Below are 21,654 nucleotides of genomic sequence, written 5' to 3'. Positions count from 1 at the left end.
CCATCAACTCCATAACAAACCTACTAAATAGTTCTCGTCGCCGCTGTCGCAATCGCCACAGCTGCAACCCGAGACAGATAGCATCTTTGGTTGAATACAGAGCCAAAGACCATGTAACATGCTGCATTCCCTCTTAACTGGGTTCAACATCATAATCTAGGAAAGCTTTCTCGTTTGTTAGTCACCCCATCCGCAAAACTACGGCTCTCCAGGGCCTTACCAAGGAGGAGGAGAGACTCAGTCGCCTTGCTCACAAGCTTCATGCCATATCAACTCTCGAAGATCCACTGCAAGCGCATTAGTGAGCAGTATTGTAAGCCTCCAGATTGCTAGGAGATACACACATATACTTTTCAGCAATTGTTCTTGTAGTAAACGTCTTTTGTGGCACCGTACTTGGATGTTGGGGTTAATCCAGAGGAGGACCATCCAAATGTTCCAGGAACTACTCTGTACTCCGTACCTTTGATAACTTAATTATAAATTATAATTAAGTTAGCTAACTCACTACTCCGTACTCCGTAGTTAATGGCCCCACCAACTTAGTTATATATCACGTGACCCGCGGTCTGCGAGGATGCCGTGATAACATCAAGACAATGAAGCGCTGCTGGAACAGTGTATTACCCTGACTACCAGGCGGCGACAAGCTTATATGAAGCTTCCAACCCATAGTCGCTTGTTTACGCGTTTAGCCGTCTATGTTTCGAGATCGCGTCTTGCCCTGAGGTCATATTCATTATACCCCTTGGAGCCATATTCCAGAATGGATGGCTATTATGATGACGAGGAAGCTATCAATGCTGCTTTAGTTGCTTCTTTAAATGATTCCATCAAACCACACTCCAAATATTTGGCTATGGAGAGGGACGTGGTGGATCTTACTGGTGATCCAGAGGGCAATTCTCCCAATGATGCCGTAGAGGATTCAGTAAGCTCGGTTGACGATCCAGACCTGCGAAGGGCAATTGCGCTATCATTGCAGGATCAAGCTCTCGTACTATCACCACCTCAACGTCACCATGCCAGAGAAGTCCAACGAGAGAATCACGTTATAAGCGAAGACAATAAGGGCTCCAGTCCTTCATCGAAAGAGCACTCCTCCGGGGCTTTCTCTCTTCGTGGGATGGATCGAAAAAAGCAGGAAGAAGAAAGACTTGCGAGGCTGGCAAAGAAGAGAAAAGCGGAGGATGTCTCTTCGGCAGATTCACCGGCAAGACAAGCCAAAGCGGTGAAATCTGCGCCAATCGACCTGACTGAAGAATCTAACCAACAGAACCATGCTAAAGCGGTGAAATCTGCGCCAATCGACCTGACTGAAGAATCTAACCAACAGAACCATGCTAAAGCGGTGGCGACAGCATCAAAGCCACTTGCTTCAAATACACCTGATCCTTCCTTACAGTTTCCCAACGGTGCCATAAAGAAGACGTGGGCCTTCAACTATCCGCGAGAGGACGATATCAAATTTGAAGAGGTAGTCCAGAAAGATGATCTTGAACTTGCAGTTCTGAGCTCATTTCAATGGAATATGGATTGGCTATTTACAAAGTTCAATGTTAAGAAAACTAGATTTCTTCTCGTTATGGGACATAAGTATGAGGAAGAGGTAAGATGCCTACTCACTGGACAATTCCTCATGATATTTCCCTGCTGATGGCATATCACTAGAAACAACAAACACAAAAGGACTTCGCAGATATCCCCAGTATTCGCCTGTGCTTTGTGCCGATGGGTCCACAGGTTAATTGTATGCATTCAAAGCTAATGCTTCTATTTCACCCTAACCATCTACGACTTGTTGTTCCCAGTGCCAACCTGGTGCCGTATGATTGGGGAGAGCAAGGTGGTATTATAGAAAATGTAATTGCTAGGATATCCAGCATTGTCTTTGGTTGTTGGCTCTTGCTAACAACGTGACAGCTTCTATTCCTCATAGATCTCCCTCGAAAAATTCTGGGCTCCCAGGAGAAGACGTCGACGCCTTTCTTTGATGAATTAGTCTACTTTTTAAAGGCATCAGCCTTACACGAAAAAATCATTGCAAAGCTTTCCGAATTTGATTTTGGCAAGACGGCAGGTTTTGCGTTCGTCCACACAATGTGAGCCTCTGCTGTCTCCTTCCCGCTCTTTTTACTAACACCCAACAGAGGCGGCTCCCATACGGGGTCATATTGGGGCAAAACCGGAGTCTGTGGGCTAGGAAAAGCAGTTACAATGCTGGGACTCGAAACGCCCCAACCCCTGAAGTTGGATTATATTGTAAGCAATGCGGTAATCGATTGAATTGCTTTTGACCACTAATCTATCTACAGACATCGTCTTTGGGCTCATTGAACGATCAATTTATGCGAAGCATGTATCTGGCTGCTCAAGGTGATTGACCACCTGCTCCTTCGCTGGTTTTCAGCTAAGAGCCCTATAATCTGACATGGAGGCTAGGTGATAATGGGCTAAAAGAGCTCACTTTACGCACGTCTAAGACGTTTCCAAGCGATAAATGGGGCGTCACCGTAAAAAAGGCGGACGGCGCAGAATGGAAAGATAGGTTCCTTATTTACTTCCCATCCTTGAAAACGGTGCAGGGGTCCAGGGCCCGTCCATCAGGCGCTGGCACCATTTGCTTCCAATCAAAGTGGTATAACCGGGCGGAATTTCCACGCCATACATTAAGAGATAGCTTGAGCCGCCGACATGGCATTTTGATGCATAGCAAGGTACATCTTAAGTTCTTTGCAGAATTTATAGTTCTTGTCTCCTTGCTAAACGGTACTTCTAGACAATCTTTGTGAGGCCAGACAATGGTAAAATCATTGGTGACGCAAATACAACTGCATATCAGGGCTGGACATACGTCGGAAGTGCGAACTTATCAGAGAGCGCATGGTAAGTCAGCCCTATTTTAGGTTAACCATCATGTTTCCACTGTCATTTTACTGTTCCTAACAACTCTGCCATTATTTCAGGGGCCGTCTAGTTATTGACCGTTCAACCACCAAGCCTAAACTCAATTGCAGGAATTGGGAATGCGGTGTCATAATTCCGATTCGAGATGGGAAGCCAAGTACAACTGAAGAGGATGTCAGAGAGAGTAGTGACGATGATATCGATAGAATATTCGGGGGCATTGTACCGGTTCCGATGAAAGTCCCTGCACCTAAGTATGGTCCTGGCAATGGACCGTGGTTTTATCTTGAGGATTTCCAAGTTGAGTAGAGTTATACCCAGCACTGAGATAACATTTGAGTGCTTAATATGGAACTGGACTTGCGCAAGAGCCTCGCCATTGCAGAACGTCTTCCTCACATTTCCTCTCCCTGTCCTCACTCATCCTCGCCATCTACCAGAGCTTGACTCGTTTGTGTCACTGTCTAATTCATTCACTGTCCCACTCTACTTTGTTGCTCGGCAGAAAACGCCTCTGCTGCTAGGTAAATAAGAGCATTATTATAACACAATTTAGGTCTCCTATATCATATCTGCCATATTCACCTCATGGACTCTACACAATTCCCAAGAAATACGTCCTCAAAGAAGTGGACGGGAGGGCCAGAGAACCCGGATTTGATCCCGATAAATCTCGGGACGGAATCCAATACTCAAGGGATTACGGTTTGTGTGGGAAATCTTGAAGCAGGCAGCGATTCCTTTAGACATCAGTGTTTTCTGGATCGAGCCTTCGGCGTGTAGCTACAACCAAAAGTATTGTGACTGACGTCTTGGATGAGCGGATCAAGCAAAGTTTCATCATCTATATCAGTAAGAATATGAAGGAAATGACTTGCAAGGAATAGAGACTGAAACCTTCGTTTATCTCGCAAGAATGGAGGAGGTTGACATATAATAGGCTTTCAGGCTGGTAAAAAGCGTCCGGGTCAATGTTGAGGAGACCACACGGAGCAGGGAAAGTCCAACAGGAAGCTGGACATCAAGCTCGGCAACGGTATGTGTGCAAAGCGAATCCAAAGCCTGCTAATCAGGGATGACAGGTTGCTTCTGTCCAAAGCACGTAGTCATAGCGAGGTGTAGCTCGAATGTTCTCCGTCCTTTGTTAGCTGAAGTCTGGGTCATGTAGCTATCGGCATAACGTCAAGTATTGTGACGAACTGCTCTGTTCCTCGCGGCCATATATGCTGTAGATGATACAGTCAATTGATTGTGGCGGTTCCTCCAAGAGCGCTGGTAAGTCACTTCACCACTGCTTCATACGGCCACACGCTCTTCCGTCTGTACGCGTATATCATCCCTTAACAAAAACGGGATTTCAAATTCCGAAAGCCCATTACTCCGGTGAATAGAAGCGGGAGTTCGCGGGTCAACGCCAGGAGAGCCTGCATCCTTTCCTGCTGTTAACACCCCTCTTTTCTTTTTTCTTTTGTATGCCAGCACCTTGGATGAATGCAGAATTCCCCCTCCCTTTAGCCGCGCTACTCATGCTGAAGAATAGGAGATAGCCGATGTGCGGATCGGCGACCACTAGTTGGAATGCGACGCTTTAATTTCCTGGCATGAAGGGTGCAGGCATACCCCTGAAAACCATTTCAATGAGTGGTGCGTGAGGGACAGAGTTTGGACAATTGGATTGATATTCCGAAAGTGTTGGGGCATCCGCTCGACAGGGACTAACCATCAACTGTGCACCAAACTCGCTGGATATTGTTGTCAGCTCTTTTGGCTTTTGTTTGGAGCTGTACACTTTAGAAAGAGCTACAGAGCAATGACACCCCCAAAAAATTGAAGAATGTCCTAGGCGAGTAGGATCAATCATATATTCCGTACTCTGGACGCATAAGTACGAACAAGCCCTCTTTGAGGAACGCTGGTGTGCCACGAGAATCCAAGAGATGACTGATCCATTTCGTCCTCGACCCGAAAACTACTCTTGATTGCAGTATGGCCCGGCTCGGGGGATAGTCGGGCGCCCTACGGGAGTTCTCCATCGAGCCCAAGAGTAATTATTGTTGCAGCCCCTCCAGACACGCGGAACATCGATTCTCGCCTGCACCATATTTCAATATGATAGGTCATCCTTGAGGCTTGCACACATCAGAAATATGACGGTCACGGGAGGATTATTAGGATATTCTCTACGGAGTAATAAGTATGAAACATATCTGTGGACAATATGAAAACAAGCCGCTTTTCTCCCGCAGTCCAACTCCAGCCTCCACGGTAGAAGATGCCTTTGAAAGAGACAGGTTGCTGATCTCTTGAGACCAAACAGGGAGGATAGGTCAGATACGTACTCCGTACTGCTCACTTGATTTGATACACAGGCTCAACTCCGGCATGGCGGCCATTTTCATGCTTCCATCAGCTCCACTGTCGTATGGAGTCATCGCAATTGCCCAGGTGAATCAATAGCGAGAGTGGACTCGTCTTTCAAAACCTTGCGAAGCAAATCCGCCGTTGGGGGAGGGAAAATAAAGGAGCAGATCAAATGAAGTCTGTACTCCGCACTCCACATGTACGTGAGAATTCGGCCAACAAAGCATATTTAGAGTAAGCTTAATGTTGATTGCTTGGTTCGACGTGCATTCATACATTATGCATACATATGCAGCCGCTCAGGTGGTTTAAGCTTCAATCAATCAGAGTTCAACTTATCCTGTCCACTTCGATTTGTGCATATGCGGAGCCTTGAAAATATGACCTGTCAACCCGATAATTCCTTCAGCTTGCCCTATGCGCACGCACGATAGCATCAGGTTCTGGCCCAAGACATGCTGACGTATTTTATTTGGGACCACTTGGCCCAGACTCTGTACGGAGTCGGAGGCGTGGACGATATTCTCGAGGCGTGCAGCTGGTTCAGTTTCAAAATGCTCCATTGCTCTCTTCTCCTTCATATCCCGCATATCATACTTGTCAATTTTTGAACAGCACGCTGATTGGAGGGGTGGAATGGTGGTTTCATTCCTTGTCCAAAAAATATTGGTGAAAGGACCAATCTTGTGTGACGATACGTACCCGGCCACTTGGTCGCAACGGTGAAATCCAGGTCACTAGCAAGATGTCCGAATAAAGGAAAATCGAAAGAATGGCATGCGTCGGCGGTCGCAAAAGCCAACCGAGATAGTGGCATCCAACAAAAATGACAAAAAAAGAATTCGGAAGATGGAGCAGGAGAACTCGGAACATTTACCAAGCAACCCAAACGCTAGCAAGACAGCGAATCAGCAAGCAAGCACCCCGAATCTTTTGCTCCTCGCCAAACCCCTCTGGAGAGAATATTATCTCTGCATGTGAATCTCCTGAGGAATCCTTGCACCATCATGGGCTAAAGAAAACGCTCATGCAGGGGCAGAAGTTTGTCTCCCTTGAGACTTTTTACGGGGCACAAGGAGAGTAGAACCGGAGTGGACGGAGGACGAAGGACTCATTTTTCCCTCCCTCCAGACGGCAGGATTGGGTGTTTTAGCGTATTCATGGAAAGAAGGGATATTTGTGTGGCTTGGACCCAACCACTGATCAGAAGAGTCAAAGAGCCATGTGTTACACGGCGGAACCCGATTCCGGAGAAATGGTCGCCTGATGGTACTCCTCCCCGTCTAGCGTACTCTACGCGGTCCTTGCATACCCGGCAGAATTTAATCCAGGACTGAAAGGCCGTAGTGATGATATGGAGTGTGTACTTGCTCTGAATCTGCAGCTCCTGCAGCGTTTCATTAGTTTTCCAGGTAATTAGTTTGTAGTTCCCTTCCTCGAGCCTGGAACTGGCTGGAGACGACATCCTGGGATTCAAATGATAGGAGTTCGTCTCTAGCATGAGAAGAATGGACCTCGGGAAAATGGGATAGTCAGCAGCATACGGCACTAGACGGAACGAAGGGCGGGGGTCGATATATTTAGATGGTTTCATTCAAGGTGTCTTCCCTGTCGGCAGGGATATAGGGTTAATCGTCTCAAATGTGAAACTCGCCCTTGTCCACCAGCATGCATTCCTGCGAAGCAACTTGTGGAGAGGTCTCGCTGTGGCTCTCTTCACCCATGTTTTATTCCGTACTCCGTACTCCGTACTGAAGAGAGAGTTCGTCTTCCACTGGAGGACATGATCGACATTCGAGTCGCAAAACAAAGTGGACTAACACAGCCGGGTAGCTCGCTATTCCGTAGTTAGTTATTGACTGCCATGCTTATTACCGGGAGGGACGAAAAGGAATTTTTTCCGTGTGTACTCCGTATGTTGAGAGAACCAAGTATTTGACGAACCGCACTGTGGTTAGGCAGCCCGAAAGAAAGAGAATCAAGCTGCAGAGCGACGAAGTTGCCCTATTCCCAACAGAGTGGTTATGGTTATGATTTTGAATTTGAGCCGATCAAGCTTGCTTAGCACCTCCTCGATACGATCGCTCTCATGGCTCCTAAGTCACCCTGAGAGCAAACCCACAGGCGCTTGGTCAGCTTTCTCCGAACTCGTGTCGCTGGCATCGTGGGTAGGTAGTACTAACTAACTGGTTATAATTGCTTTTCCTTGCCGGGCTGCCGGTTGGGCCGATCAACGACCAGTGAGCAGCGGCGCTTGCCTTCAGATGCCTTTCCAGGCCCGGCTGATGATGAATCGGCTCGAAGAGTGGAAATTTGCGGGCTTTTTTGGGATGTTCATTCATCATGGGCCTTGATCGCCGAAACCATTTGATAGAGAAGGATCAGAGATAGTCTTATCGTTAGGAAGAGACCACCACCTGCTATTAATAGCCACCAGAGGGTTTCACTTTGGCCTACAAAGGACTGCTTCCACGTGGGTATTGAGTTTGTTTGGATTGAGGTAGGTGGCTTTCGATATCCATCGATATCGAGACCAGGGAGAATCTTGTTTGTGCCAAGGACGCTTTGATCAGAAACGGAGAGAAAGAGTAAAGTAACAGTTATATCTCTCCCGTGTCCATGCCACCAAGCCATCATTTTGCAAATTCCATCAGAATTAACGTTGAAACAAGGGCGGCGGCCGTTGAAAAAGAATCCGAAGGTTACAGCCGCGCTCATCCCCAAGGCTACTCCGTACATCGCATCATTCCTGTGGATCTTTTACACACCGGCCCCGCTGCAAACGCGAGTGCAGGCGTGCAGAGGATGTAATATGAGAGCAACGCGGTCCGTAGTACGAAGAACACTTGACCTGAACCTGACCGTGTCTCGTGATCACTTTGTTTGGGGCCTCTTCCAGGCTCAGCTTGGCCGGATCATGGAAATGAAGAGATCTGAACTCCGGGCGGAGAACATACTTGATATCACCGCTCGGCTAACTAATTACTTGTGCTGTTTGTCCCGTGGAAATCGTGAAATTACGGAACAGAGAAGACAAGGTGCGTGGAAGGAAAAACACAGCGCAGAGCGGTTCTCTTTTTTCGTGGGCGCTTTTGCGGAATGTCCGGATGCATATGTATGCACGTGTACTCCGTACTCCGTCCCAACTCCGTAAATATGAGGTCTCAAATTTGTCTGGCGTGGCGATGGAGTTCCGGTTGGGGTCTACTGTTAATCATTGGTTGGGCAAGATAACAAAAAAGAAGCGCGCCCTACCTTCGTCTCGCTCGGGTGAATGGGTTACCAAAGCACAATGTTACCCGACTTTCCTTGGATTCGTTGCGACTGTGGACAAGAATCATGCTTAATTTTAGGCTTGTTTTTGTTTCCTCCCTGCATCCCTGCGCCTTTTCTTTCCTTTTTTTTTTTTTTTTTTTCTTGCGGTGTTTCGGTTGCATGGTGCAGCCCGTCCTCTCTGACTGCCGTGTGGACCCGGCTTTCCATTTGTTACCATGGATCTGAGGGCTCAAATCTGTCCTCGGGAGGTTTGCTGCACTCCCGACAGCGCAAACAACAATCGGCCAATGTGGTAGAGTAGAGCACATTCAGTCAATGTCTTGCGTGGATACTCCGTACAGCTGCTATTATCGAGAGAGATTGCAAGGGAAGGGCCCCCCTGGGTATTTTTAATTGGCGCCTTTTTAGCGAATTGCCAGCACACCAAGGTGAACGATCCAAGACATTCAATCACACAGTGTTATTTTTGCCAACTATTCCGACCCCGTCTTACTCCGTGGGAACGCCGAATCAACACGCCTTGTCCCATACACAAGTTGACTAGTGTTTTGGAAGTGCGTAGATCTGCAAATCCTCTGGACAGGCACCTTTGCAGCGATGGTTATTTACCTCTTTTTACCAATATTTTCCATCACGATTGCTCTTGGGCTCGTGACGGCAATTCATAATATGTTCTCTGCAACTTTTTTTTTTTTAAAGTTGACTTTTCGGACCCTGAATATCGGGTAATCTTAGCTTTCTGGGGATGAGCATGAAACTGAACTCTGAACGCAGTTCGATCAGTCTGGCCCGTTCATCGTTCGACTCAGGGATGTGGCTTATGCGCTGTGGGACTTGGAAAAAAGAGCACGAAACAAAGTTATAGACCAGTATCCGTTTTCATCCATCATTGACATCATTATGATTGTTGTCCAGCGTGGCTTCGTTTATCTTGCAGCAGTCTATCACGTCAATCACTTAGGTGATCTTCTCCCTCATTTGCCAGGCGAATGGTTTCTCTGTTGTCTCCAGCAAGACAACGAATCCCGCGTCTCTTCCCCTCAGTCTGTCCTTTTCTCGCCGGCTGGAATCTCGGGAGAATAACTTCCCTCCCAACCAACTGGAGCATATCCTTCTTGTGATTGGTGAAAACAGACAGGGTTTCCTCTCGCCGCGCACACCTATGTACGCTCACGCACCACCCCTCTTCTCCACGGGCGGCACCATTCGACGATCAAACGTAATCCACCACACGTCCGTCCGTATTTCTGAGGCGCGGTACGGAGTACGGTGGACAGTGTTGAGAACCCCATTGTGGGAGCTGTCCTTGTTAATATCAATATTATATGTTGGCAGTATCATTCTTTAATCCTCCTCAAGTCTCTTGGCTTGTCCAACATGGTCATGAGTGTATTCCTGCCAGAGCCGACGGCATGCCATTAGCAGTCCTAGTCGTGGAGTGTTGTAGGTATTGACACGAGAACATTTTGTGACTATTGTTTTTGACGCTCGCTAGCGGGCAGTTCCTCTTTCCGCCCTACCAGCCCCATCCCTGACCACCCTATTCGTCCCGAAAAATAAATCAACAAGGTGTTTCTTTCTCGGAAGCTTTTGTCGGGCAATTTTCAATCGGAGGGAACCATCTTTGACTCTTGTGAGTGAAATCGTGGGTTTCTGTTGCGGCTCCCCTTGGATGTCGACACCTGCGCCATGCTGGCGAGAACATCCAACCAAGTCTCGCCGCCTTTTTTTTTTTTTTTTTTGGCTTTTCCCCTCTTGTATCTTCACTCTTGAGATCCTGCTGGCCCACTTCGCCCAGCCGTACATTCCCGCGCCTCTGACTCCCATGACCACTCTGTATTTCGATTAGTGCTATTTTTTTTTTTTCTTTGGGGATCTCTACTGCCAAAACCTTCCCCCTTTCTTTCCCATCCGCGGTCCCTTGCCAGCCTTGCCTGTCGAATTCATCACTCTGCAGCACTCCGCAGTGGCAATCAGCCTAGAAGCCAAGCATCCCAGTGAAGAACAGGTTGACAATTGGCAGTGTTCCCACCCCCTGAACAAGGGCCAAGGGCATGAATTATTTTCCTGGTCATCATCATCACCAGGCATCGTCGATTCTTCAGGCCCCTTCAGGGATAATCCTCAAATAACTTTATCGCTGCAGCTAATTAGCACGCCTCGATCTGCTTGCTAATTGCTGATTTGTTCTAATTTTTAACTTGACCCTGCTCCTTGGTAGTATTATTTTAGCGTCTTTCCCACCGCTGCGAAGATTATTTCTTTTTTCTCTTTAGAACATTTTAATCTTACCTTGGCCAGTTTTATATTATTGCTTTTCGCTGCCCCTTGCTTGTCACGTTTTTGGCGGCTGCTGTTTAACTTTCAATCTACTGAACCTGGTCCAAGTGTTTCCTTCCACCCCCCAAGCTTTCGTAGAGAGTGAGATATCGAAGCTGGTCTCGAACGGAGCGTTTAGCAATTCGCCGGCTAACCGCAGCAATCGGGGAGAGGCCGGGTTTCTCTTCGTGTGAGCGTATCCGGAGCTTCCCTTCTCGCCTCCTATTTGCACCGGCAGTCACCAGATTATTACGCATTCGGGCTGTGTGATTCGTGGCGAGAACAACAGAAACCCGGAGAGCCACCAGTCAGCTGTAGAGTTTGAGCTAATTTCCTCAGACTCGACCGTGGGACCTCACCAACCATCTCCATCTGCTTCTGCCACACCCCCAATCACAGTCGATTATCGCCAGTCGATTACTCCCCGACCCACAAAGGGCCACGACCCTGATCGCACGGTGAGGTCCTTGGAACTCTATATATTGGTTAGACCCAAGGCTCTGGTTTAGTGCTCAAAGCTTTTTTTTTTAAATAAGAAAAGGGCCTTTGTGAGTGGGAAAGGGTGAAGTGGAAAAAAAAAAAATAAGATCTTGCCCACCAGCTCCAAAACAACGCAACCCCTCCATAAACTCTCTTCCAGCAGAAAAGCCAAAAAAAAAAAAAAAAAAAAAAAAAAAAAAGAGACTTCCAGCGTCCCCGTGTTTCCTGTCGATCCTTAAACTTTAGCAAAGAACCTCTAGCTCTGCATCGCGCAGCTCGAGGAAGGCGAAAGGGGAGGCGAAGGAAAGTTTCGACCGCATCATCGACTTCACCCATACGTGGGGAACGAGCCCTCGACCGAAAGCGAGTCAACCACACGCTCACACTCAACGTCTCGCGCACCTCGATCACACACCTCAAGTGACCCTTGAGAGTCTCCCTCTCGCCCTGGCTGCTTCTAGGCGAATTGGAATTTCGCCGTCATAAGCTCGGGATTACTAATAGTCGTCCCTCGATCTCGCCACACACTCTCCCTTCTCTTCCGCATATATACATCTCGTCAACGTCATCAGCTGGCTCGAAGCTCAAGTTAAAGCTGACAGGGTTCGCGAAAACTCACCGGCAAGCAACAAACCTTCATTGTTGATCCCAGAGCGGCACTGGAATAACAACGCGATAGTGTGCGACGCAGAAACCTTGCCCTTGCAGTGCAGCTCCCAACTTTGTCTTACCCTTTTTACACTTTACTTTCCCTCTTCTCCTAACTCTCTACGGATTAAGCTACAGTCGTCTACCCTGGCCGCGCTGCGGTCTTTATCTGCTACTTTCGACTATGGGTAACGGCACTACAGCTGTGTTGGAGCCCACTTTCACAGGTTATGTGGCTTCCACGCACGATGCCTTGATCCTCTTCGAAGCCTGCCTTACGGGCGTCCTTCACCATGTCCCGCGACGACCGCATGACCGTGAAAGGGCCCAGCTGGTCCGCAGTGGTAGTGTTTTCATATACGAAGAGAATGCCTCGGGTATCAAACGATGGACAGATGGAGTGACATGGAGTCCCAGTCGCATTCTCGGCAACTTTCTGGTTTATCGAGAGCTGGACAAGCCCTTCCCGCCGGGTGAGAAGAAACGAGCAATGAAGAAGGGCAGCCGGCGTCCACCGCAGCCCACACGTGCAGGCGAGCCCTACCCTCGTCCGCAGCCAGATAGCAACGGCCAGGCATACTCCCCAACAACCACCTCTGCCGGAACTACATATGGCGAAAGAACTGCCCAGTCGGAATTAGAGCGGGCGCTCGTGGGCTCTCTAGTTGATTCCTACGGGTTTAAAGATTCAGGGCTGGTGAAGAAAACCATGAGTGTGACTGTCTCTGGGGTTACTCACCACTTGGTGTCCTACTACAGTGTCGAGGATGTGATGCGCGGAGTACTCCGCCCCCCTTCTGTCGTCGAATCGCTCAAGTACATTAGACCGCGTCCCGAGCTCACAACCAAACAAAGCTTCAGAGCCCCCATCGATGATTTGGAACCGAATAATCTGGACACGGAGGATCCTAATCAGGCATTGTACGGTTATCGCAGACCTATGGTGGGCCAAGGATATGCTATGCCGAACCCCAATTACTACCCCATACCTGGACCTGGTTATGTTCCCCATCCCCAGCAACCTGGAGCAATACCTGGATATGCGCCTCTCCCTGGTCATCCTCAATATATGCAAAATCCTCCTCCTCCTCCTCCCCCTCCTCCGTCGGAGCTTCCCCCCAAGACGGAAGACTACTCGAGCTTCCGTGGGCCCGCTGGATATGCCCCGGCTTACGAAGCCCCAAGCCAAGCCATCCCACATATGCCACCCAACATGAACCGGCCGCAGCATGCACCTAATCCTCCCCTATACCGAACGCCTTCGCTGCCAGGCCGGAATGTACAACCTGCAGAGATGCCTCAACCAGTGGATCCAAATGCACAGCAACCCCCGGCCTCCTACCAGAGGAGTAGTTTTAGCGTTCAAGGGGGAATAGAGGGAAGCTACGGAGGGCAATAGGGAGCAGAGGAATATTTCAAAAATTCGCCACAAAATGTCATTTTGCAACCACCTATGCAGCACACATCCCGAAACTTTTCCCCGCAATCGACTAGTAGGCTTGAAAAGGTAAAAATATGGGCTTCAAGATTCAGTTTGTAATAAGAGTTGTTGCAAAGGCAATTTTCGAGTTTCGAGTTCTGGGTGGCAGTTTCTTTTTTTTTTTTTTTGTTATTTTCCTTTGTTAAGCTTCATGGCCCCTGCGTTAGTTCTCAGCCTTGTTTAGTGTCTTTTGTTTATTTTTCTTTTGCATATCAAGTATGGACAGTGAATTCGATGCTTATTTTTTCTGCTTCCTGGGTTAGAGTCCGTGAATTGGTGAAGTGAAGGGGGGGAGGAAAGAAGAAGAAAGAGACTCCTCAAACGGCATTGCTCAAGCAGTTTTAAGCATTCCTTAAACCTGGTCACCCCGCTTATTGTGTATAGCTTCATGAGAATATAGTGCCGTCTCCATTAAGATGCTTCTTCAGCACGTCACCCTAGGGTGGGGACTCCCCGTCGCATTTTAACCTGCAAGAAAGCCAGAATATACTTTGTGTCCGTTCTGATAGAATTCTGCGTTAAATCTAGCGCATGCGGCATTGTATCCACTTGAATCTTTAACTCTGGGCTATGGAATATACCCCGTATTATGGTTCCAACGGAGTTTTTGAAGGTTTGCGGGGGACGATCCAGCATCCATCTGCACGATCACCTTAATTTTGCTTTTTTTGTTGTATGCTTTTTTTTTTTTTTTTTTGGTGTTGCTCATTTCTTTGCTTTTTATGTATCAAACTGCAGAGGCGAAGACCTTACTCTTTACTTTCTTTAATTGTGCTTGTAGATGCCTGACTTCCCTGCTCTTTTCACACCATCTTAAATCCACCCTCTTGCGTCCCTCTGTATGTAGAGCTTATGGACACAAAGTGGCAAGATAAATAGGGAAAATGCTCTCTTCACGGATGATAGAGGTGGTAGACATGGTAGCATGCAACATGCACCAAGTCCAGCCCTGACCTATTCTCGCACTGCAGCACAGAATGCAACAAAATAGATCCAGCCCATGTCCTGACGGCCTGAATGCATAAGTCTGATTGCTGCTGCAATGTTGCTAGCGTGTTCTCTCTAAAGTGTGATGAACTATTTCAGTTGGTTGCTTGAGAAGATTCAAAATTCTCCTTTGCTTTGTTTCTCTGATGGTAATACGCATGATGCATTGCCACTTCTTGTGCCGTTTTCCTCGAATCTGTTTAAGTGTGTCACTATGAAGATTGGTAGTCATACCTAGTCTTCTTATCTGGTGTTCTGGAAACTTGCTGTACACCTAGTTGAGTGGGTTTAGTGTCCAGGGCTAATGAATCACATGTAGATACACTTGAATACCGAATACATTTGGAAGTGAAGGTGGGAGAAAGCAACAACAGCGGCAGGCTCAATAGGAGTTAAGACCGGCCAGAGCGACCTATCCTGTGTCTAGGACGCTGGCCGGAAACCTCGAAATGTATGAATACGGGGCACATTATATGTATATATACACCTGACATAGCGAGTCGGATCCGGGCAGTCGCGCAGGATGAGTGAGCGTATTATCAGGGCGACGCGCAGCAAAGTCCGAGTCATACATGGATTTCCTTTTTCGAATTGGAGCGGAGCTCGATAGTTCCTCTGAAGAGCAAGCATTTGTTATCCTCGAAAAACGGTTAGTATTCTAGCCTGCGATGTCTGGGACCACTGTTCGTCCAAGTCGCCGTTTTGAAAGCCTAAGTGAGCCGAGGTTGGCCGTCATCGGGAGCGGCAGGGATCATATTTTATCCGCTGCGGAGTTGCCTCCCTCCTTTCAAGGGAGAGAAACAACCTCACCCAGCTCAGAACGAATTTTTGAGATTTCTCCATAACTAGAAGGTCAACTGCTCTATAACTAGGCTCAGCCCACTGGCCTGACTTCTGGCTATCACTGAAATCATGGTCAGAGGGAGTATCTGACTGATTTTAGATGTTCAGTCACTCAACAACAGCAAGCATGCTACCTAACTTATAGTAGAGACAACAGCACTGCTTGAGCTTAATAATAATAAATACAGAAAGCTACTAGTTCAAGTCTTTAATATCTTTCTAAATAGTATTATCTTCTTTGCTAAAAAGCTGTATAAGCAGCTGCTCACTATAGAGATTCTCACAAAGCTTCAACCCACAACAACATTACATCAGCAACAGATTTGGAGCTCAATCTCTAATTTAAACTTCCACTTACTATTTACTAAGAAATATGTCACTCATTTGGTTATTGAATCAGCTTGGATCCTGGATTTGTTGGATTTATGTATTTAGAAATTTCTCTTCTCTCAGCACTGGCTGGAGCCTAGGGGGTGGGTATCAAGACACTAGTCTCTATGTAGTTAGCCTCCAGCTGAGCAGCTTGGATCTTCTTTAATCTGATGCAGACTTTTTATCGTGGTTCTCATCTCATCCTCTTACAAGGTGGGGGAGAGCAAGGGCATGAATGTATTGAGTTCATGTTCTGTGGTTCCTATAGCTTCCGCATATAGTTAGTAGCCTTGTAGGCCCTTCGAGATCATGTCATACTGGAACACTTGAGAGCCTCCTTGATCCATTGCTGAGATAGCAACTCTCCGAGTTGGTCTATCTGGTCCGGGCCCCTTAACCCAAGGATGATAAGCACTCGACCCTTATAGTCGTCGGATAGCGAAGCTATTTTGTCACCAAACCGGGATAAACTACCCAGTTGTGGGGATTCAGGCACGTATAACTCGGAAAGTCCACAACAAATCCGCCTTCAACTGCTAAACCTCCCACAGTGGAAGAACCGAGATATTGAACATGAAGCGCCGTGCCGCGCTATTATCATCACAATTATGTTGTTCCCACCGGCTTGCCAAGATCATGAAAGTGGAAGCCTACTAAAGCGCAATCCGCTCCACAGAATGATGACAATATGATCGCAAAAGGGTGGGGGAAATATTTAGCCCTCCTAAGGAATCATTACAGGCCAGGAGATGTTGATTCTACTTTAGAAGGGGCTATTTCTTGTAAGAAATGAGGTATTCACTGTACAGTTAGAGTCGAAACTGATGTCATCCACAGACTCTGGGATTGTTTCTCAAACTTTGGTTACCAAGCAACGTGGCAGCCGCAGCTGTGGCAAACGTGCGATCTAGGATCCGCTCAAACCTGCGACTCTTTGGCAAAGTCAGATCTCCTCGAAATAAAGGTGGACGCCCACGCAGCATCTCGCCAAACATGCTGGAAGCTCTTTGTGACCATTTGCTTGAAAAGCCTGGTTTGCATCCCGATGAGATGGCCATTTTCCTTTGGGATGAGTTTGAAGTGCAAGCAACAACCATCTAGTATCCGCCGTGCTCTTTCCTCTCAAGGTTGGTCGAAAAAAACAGCTCGACAGAAAGCAAGAGAGCGAAACTCAGATTTACGAGACGCATACTTTCACTTCATCTCGGATTTTCATTTATTTCAGCTTGTTACGTGGATGAATCAGGGCGTGATAAAAGAATCGGCTCCAGACGGACTGGTTGGTCGCCTCTTGGAGTAGCACTTGCTCAAATCTCCAAATTTCATCGTGACCGACGGTATCAGATACTGCCTGCATATGCCCAAGATGGTATTGTTCCTTCGCGTATTTTCCAAGGCTCTACTGATGCCTTGGTCTTTGAGGACTTTATTGAAGAACTTCTGCATCACTGCGGTAGATGGCCTGAGCCGAGGTCTGTCCTGGTTATGGATAATGCATCCTTTCATCACTCTGGGAAGATAGAGCAAATGTGCTTAGAAGCCGGAGTCAAATTAGTATATTTGCCACCATACTTTCCGGATCTGAATCCAGTTGAAGAGTTTTTCGCGGAGTTGAAAGCCTTTATTCGACGGCACTGGCAATCCTACGAAGATAATCCCACTCAAGGATTTGAAATCTTCCTTGAGTGGTGTGTGGATGTCGTAGGTGCAAGGGCACAGAGCGCGAAAGGGCATTTTCGACACGCAGGTCTGGCTGTTGAAGAGACACATTGATTGCCTATAAAAGAATGATTAGAGAATTATATACAATTAAAATATAGGCAAAGGGTTAAACCAGCCACCAAGTCGTAAACTAATCATGTGCCCCAAATTTGTTGAGCCATCTACCCTCACAACATCAACCTCCTCCCAAGTCTCGGAGGATCGTCTCTATATATTCGCCTGCGCCGCTAAGTTTCATAATCTTTGCAACGGCTCGATGGACACCAAGGAGCCGAGCTGATGGTGGATCAATGGTATGACTAGGGCTAAGGGTCAGCGTACGGGTGACGGGAAATATCGGATCACGTAGAAAGGGGATTTGCTCCATTGAATCGATTCTATACTCATACGGTTTGCCCGTTGGTTCGAAATATATCTGGAATTCACCAAACGACCGATGGTGATCATATGTCAATGTAAGAGCATTCATTGGGCTGTCGATCTTCGGACCATCAATGAGATGAATAATGCCAGGGTCAAACATATCCAAGATCCGGAGTACATTCTTCTTTGAGTCGCTCTGGGGCCTTTGGTCAGTAATGAAAATCACAGACATGAGGTACACTCAACTCAGACATACTAGATCGGTGTCCCGGGGAGTAACCGTAGTCAGACAATGCGGCAGAATGTGCGCAACCTCCAGATATTGAAAATGGTCGCTTGATTCATTCTTTAATAGATTTCCATCATCATCCTTACAATCTTCCCCGTCCTTTTTCTGCCGCCTGCTGGCTTCGCTTCTATCGAACTTCCGAGAAACCACGCACCGATGATGATCGCGCACGAGACAGCTTTGTTGTAGAATAGATACATGTTGTGTTGTACCGGTAGGTGTGGATGCCTGTATTGAGGACAATGATGTGGGCGTTGGTTGTGGGGTCTTCATGGATGAAGCTCTGACTGGATACCTGAATTAACATATGATTCTAGCGGTGGGAATTATATTGATAGCATACGTGGAAGAAGGAAGTTCTCAACAATGTACCTGGCAAAACTTTCAAAGGCGCTATTGACGTTCTGTTTTTGATTCTGATCCCATGTAGAGAAATTATCGAAGAAGGACAAAGCGGACGTAATGTCAGGTTCAATTGGATTTGTTACTCCTGAGTATAGGTTTTCATAGAGGTGTGAGAAAAAGAACAAAAGGAATGCATCTTTCGAAGTAACATGCTCAAATGTGGCCTGGATAAGTGCGGCAGGTTTGTAACCAGGCTGTATAGTCTGCCCCAGGCCATAATGCTGGATCAGGCTTCTGAAAAGAGTTGTTGCCGTTTGACGATGTTGAGGACTTAAACAAGAACAGTGGCGAGAAGTCCAATACCTTTTCGTTCCGCTTTCCATCTTCGCTGAGATCCCACCACAGTCTATCAATTTTCTCAATCATGGCTTTGCATCGGCATCAGTCATCTCGTTTGTATTTGGTCTCGTCATGAGTTGCGAGGCCAAGAATGGCGTCGGAGACTATTTTTCCGCTCCGGTTCCTGTTGATGGAGGACTCGTATGCTTGTCATTCACTAAGCTGCCTAAAGGGGAATTTCGTCTTAATCTATATGGGTCACATGAGCAAGGTGCTAGTTGGATTACCTAACACCTAGCCAGTCAATTGATTGGTTGAGAAAGAGAGGTCCCAGCAGGACCCTCTTCCTTTCCAGACCACGATTGATGCGAACTGTCCTCGTCGCATATTCCTCCTACTACTTTCCTTGAAGCGGTCAAGACGAAGAGAGGAGCCAAGGCTAGGAGAGCGCATAGTTCACCTACACCCATATCAGTGATGGAAGTGGGCCCTGACTCTCATAAAGCGCGGTGATGACCAGCTGGTCCGCTGTTGTCCAGGCTTCCGAGATTTCAAGTCATGCGCTTGAAATCTTACCTCTTCTCTGGCTAAATTGGTGGGCGTCACGCTTTCCCTGCTGTGACTGTTTTGCCGAGACTCTAGTGCCAACGTGCCCGAGGGTGAGCCTTCCAACAAGGTCATTGATTGGTTGAGGAAAAGAGGTCCCAACAGGACCTCTTTTCTTGCCCTCACGAAGTGACCAATGCTGAGACCCTGACCCGTGGGTCGTTCGTGGCACGTTGTGCAGCCGTGCGGGAGAAAATAAACTCGTCTTGAGAAAACTCAGGGATAGGGGTTGGAATGTTGGAAGCTCGAAGGCACACATTCCATTGCATTTCGTCGCCCCCCAACCAGGGATCGGCGCTTCCGATTTCCTTTGTTAAGGTGTCCAGGCAGCAGAGTGTTGGAGCTTTTCTTCTATGTCACACAATTATCAATTAAGCAGTCAATAGCATATTCCTCAAAGTATCTCCCAATCCCCTTCAGAGGCAGGTAAAAGGGCCAGTCACCAGAGCGTATTGGGCGAACCGTGTTAAGGGACTTGACAAACTCCCAGTACTCTGGGTATACACCACCGACCTCCCAGTCAATCAGACCAGTCACTCGAATCCCTCCTCCATCTTTAACGGCCAGAATATTCCGGGGATGCAGGTCGCCATGCGTCAGAACAAAGCGATGATTTTCTCGGAGCATGGGCCTGATAAAGTTGACATATGGTTCCATGCCAGATCGACAGTTCCCAGACAGAAGGAATTCGTTGAACTGAGTCTCACTCTCCATCCACAAGGGACTTGTACGCTTCCACATTCTGCAATCAACACACTGGGGCGGGCTCCCACCACCAAGATACTGATTTGGTGCTGGCAGCAATCGGAGTTTCTCCAAGATGAAGTCAAGTTGATCCCTGACAGAGCATTTCTCAACATCTGTCAAATCCGGCCAGAGTTTATCTAGGGAACAACCGTCAATGCGACGCATAAAAGCATAAGTTATGCCACCAAGGGAGAGTACACCAAGAGGCCGCGGGACTGGAATATCTGTAGAATTCCTTTGAATGTGGGTTGTCATGTCCGCGTCGGTTAATGATATGTTTGGTCCAAGCTTAACAACAACGCGATGATCGAGCTGCACCACCGCGCGTGCAAAGTGACTCCAAATCACTTCGCCACCCTTCAAGGCCTTGGATAGCGCAGAGTTGATACCATGATCACTTGGATCGCCCTCTTCCTCAGAGAACCGCCGTAACAGTGCGGTAACTTCGGGTGCTAGCGGCCGTAGGATCTCCAGTTGTGCTTGCGGAACTGATAACAAATCATTAAAGCGCAATGGCTTCTGAGAGCTGCTTCCGCGACCTTCATTCAGATGTAAGTTAGTTCCTAAATACTTCTCCAAGAGCATTGGTGCCTCATACACTTACAGTCTTGACTTTTAAGACTGCGCTTCTGGACCAGCATATGCCTCGTTGAGGGATACAAACGAGCCCATCTTGTAAACAACAGGCTAAGATCGGCCCATGAAACGGTTTTCTGCAACTCATGTTGGAATTTCATCATCACAGATTCATTTAGATCTGTCAGGGCCTTTCGAAGGTCCCCGTCATCATCTCCACAGAATGTTTCGTCATTAAAAGGGGTGGCATCTTTGGTTTTGGACTCGGATAGACCTGCGCTGAATGCTCGTTCACGATTCCAGAAAGCGAGGAAAGAGACAAGTAATGAAATACTCGCACCGAATACAAAGCTCACACCTGTTTGCCAACTTGCGAACCTAGACATGGTCGGGGTGCTGACGAGCATCGCGCAAGAGTTCGTTGGATCCAGCTTCCGGGTACCCAAGTGACCTGACAACCCATCAAAATAGAGAAACCAAACTGAACAAACTAAACAAACTAAACAAACTAAACAAACAAAGCACGAGCCCCGGATGTCTGTCAGGCGATAGGAACCACAACGATTGACTTCTGATTGAAGTGATTTCATCCGTCAAAGTTACTCGTCTAGAGACCTTTCCTCGAAAGAAATGACAGAGACAGAAGCTTAATAGAACGGCATCTACTAACAAAAGATGAGGGAACCTGGTACCACCTCGCCGCCATCTAGGCAAAGCACTGAGTTCCTTTGGATATATAGCACTGTAAAATCAGGCCCAGGGGACCCCTAGAACATGCTAGGAGGAGCTGAGCTGGACATTAGATTGTGAACTTGAAAGAATGGTGTAATATAGATGCAGTGCTAAGCCTCTTAAAGGCTAGCGCGATCCCGCATAGCTGCCCAATAGGTGGCTGGGATGGTGTATGACTAAAACCAAACCAAACCAAACCAATTCCTCGTTTCAAGACTGTGTGTGTGTGTGTGTGTGTGTGTGTGTGTGTGTGTGTGTGTGT

At 47.5% G+C, this 21,654-nt stretch overlaps 4 protein-coding genes across 4 annotated transcripts; 2 read left to right on the top strand and 2 right to left on the bottom strand.

The window, feature by feature from the left end:
- Positions 1-766: 766 nt before the first annotated feature.
- Positions 767-3,216, top strand: CIMG_02667 (tyrosyl-DNA phosphodiesterase; the record flags this gene model as incomplete). The annotated part of the gene is made up of 8 exons (XM_001248895.2): positions 767-1,609; positions 1,672-1,863; positions 1,924-2,102; positions 2,151-2,262; positions 2,316-2,376; positions 2,443-2,717; positions 2,780-2,886; positions 2,967-3,216. The coding sequence occupies 8 exons, from the start codon at positions 767-769 to the stop codon at positions 3,214-3,216; spliced, it is 2,019 nt and encodes a 672-aa protein (XP_001248896.2).
- A 2,312-nt stretch (positions 3,217-5,528) lies between these two features.
- On the bottom strand, positions 5,529-7,635 carry CIMG_02669 (uncharacterized protein). Its single transcript, XM_001248897.2, has 3 exons — positions 7,452-7,635; positions 7,179-7,374; positions 5,529-7,105 (listed from the first exon to the last, which is right to left on the bottom strand). The coding sequence occupies exon 3, from the start codon at positions 6,860-6,862 to the stop codon at positions 6,380-6,382; it is 483 nt and encodes a 160-aa protein (XP_001248898.2). The 5' UTR covers positions 6,863-7,105; positions 7,179-7,374; positions 7,452-7,635; the 3' UTR covers positions 5,529-6,379.
- Positions 7,636-11,837: 4,202 nt separating this feature from the next.
- On the top strand, positions 11,838-13,882 carry CIMG_02671 (camp independent regulatory protein). Its single transcript, XM_001248899.2, has one exon. It carries the CDS (start codon positions 12,176-12,178, stop codon positions 13,388-13,390), a length of 1,215 nt encoding a protein of 404 aa, XP_001248900.1. The 5' UTR covers positions 11,838-12,175; the 3' UTR covers positions 13,391-13,882.
- A 5,036-nt stretch (positions 13,883-18,918) lies between these two features.
- On the bottom strand, positions 18,919-21,131 carry CIMG_02674 (uncharacterized protein). The gene is made up of 2 exons (XM_001248902.2): positions 20,689-21,131; positions 18,919-20,623 (listed from the first exon to the last, which is right to left on the bottom strand). Exons 1-2 carry the CDS (start codon positions 21,044-21,046, stop codon positions 19,689-19,691), a joined length of 1,293 nt encoding a protein of 430 aa, XP_001248903.2. The 5' UTR covers positions 21,047-21,131; the 3' UTR covers positions 18,919-19,688.
- Positions 21,132-21,654: the final 523 nt, after the last annotated feature.

This window comes from Coccidioides immitis (assembly GCF_000149335.2).
Source record: "Coccidioides immitis RS genomic scaffold supercont3.1, whole genome shotgun sequence".
NCBI lineage: Eukaryota > Fungi > Ascomycota > Eurotiomycetes > Onygenales > Onygenaceae > Coccidioides > Coccidioides immitis.
This window is presented reverse-complemented; position numbering and strand designations above follow the sequence as displayed.

Bases quoted from the DNA above. Each gene is read 5' to 3' on its own strand.
- CIMG_02669 (XM_001248897.2), bottom strand. From the start codon at position 6,862: ATGAAACCATCTAAATATATCGACCCCCGCCCTTCGTTCCGTCTAGTG.
- CIMG_02671 (XM_001248899.2), top strand. From the start codon at position 12,176: ATGGGTAACGGCACTACAGCTGTGTTGGAGCCCACTTTCACAGGTTAT.
- CIMG_02674 (XM_001248902.2), bottom strand. From the start codon at position 21,046: ATGTCTAGGTTCGCAAGTTGGCAAACAGGTGTGAGCTTTGTATTCGGT. The intron at 20,624-20,688 runs GTAAGTGTATGA...ATCTGAATGAAG, and splicing joins CAGTCTTAAAAGTCAAGACT to GTCGCGGAAGCAGCTCTCAG.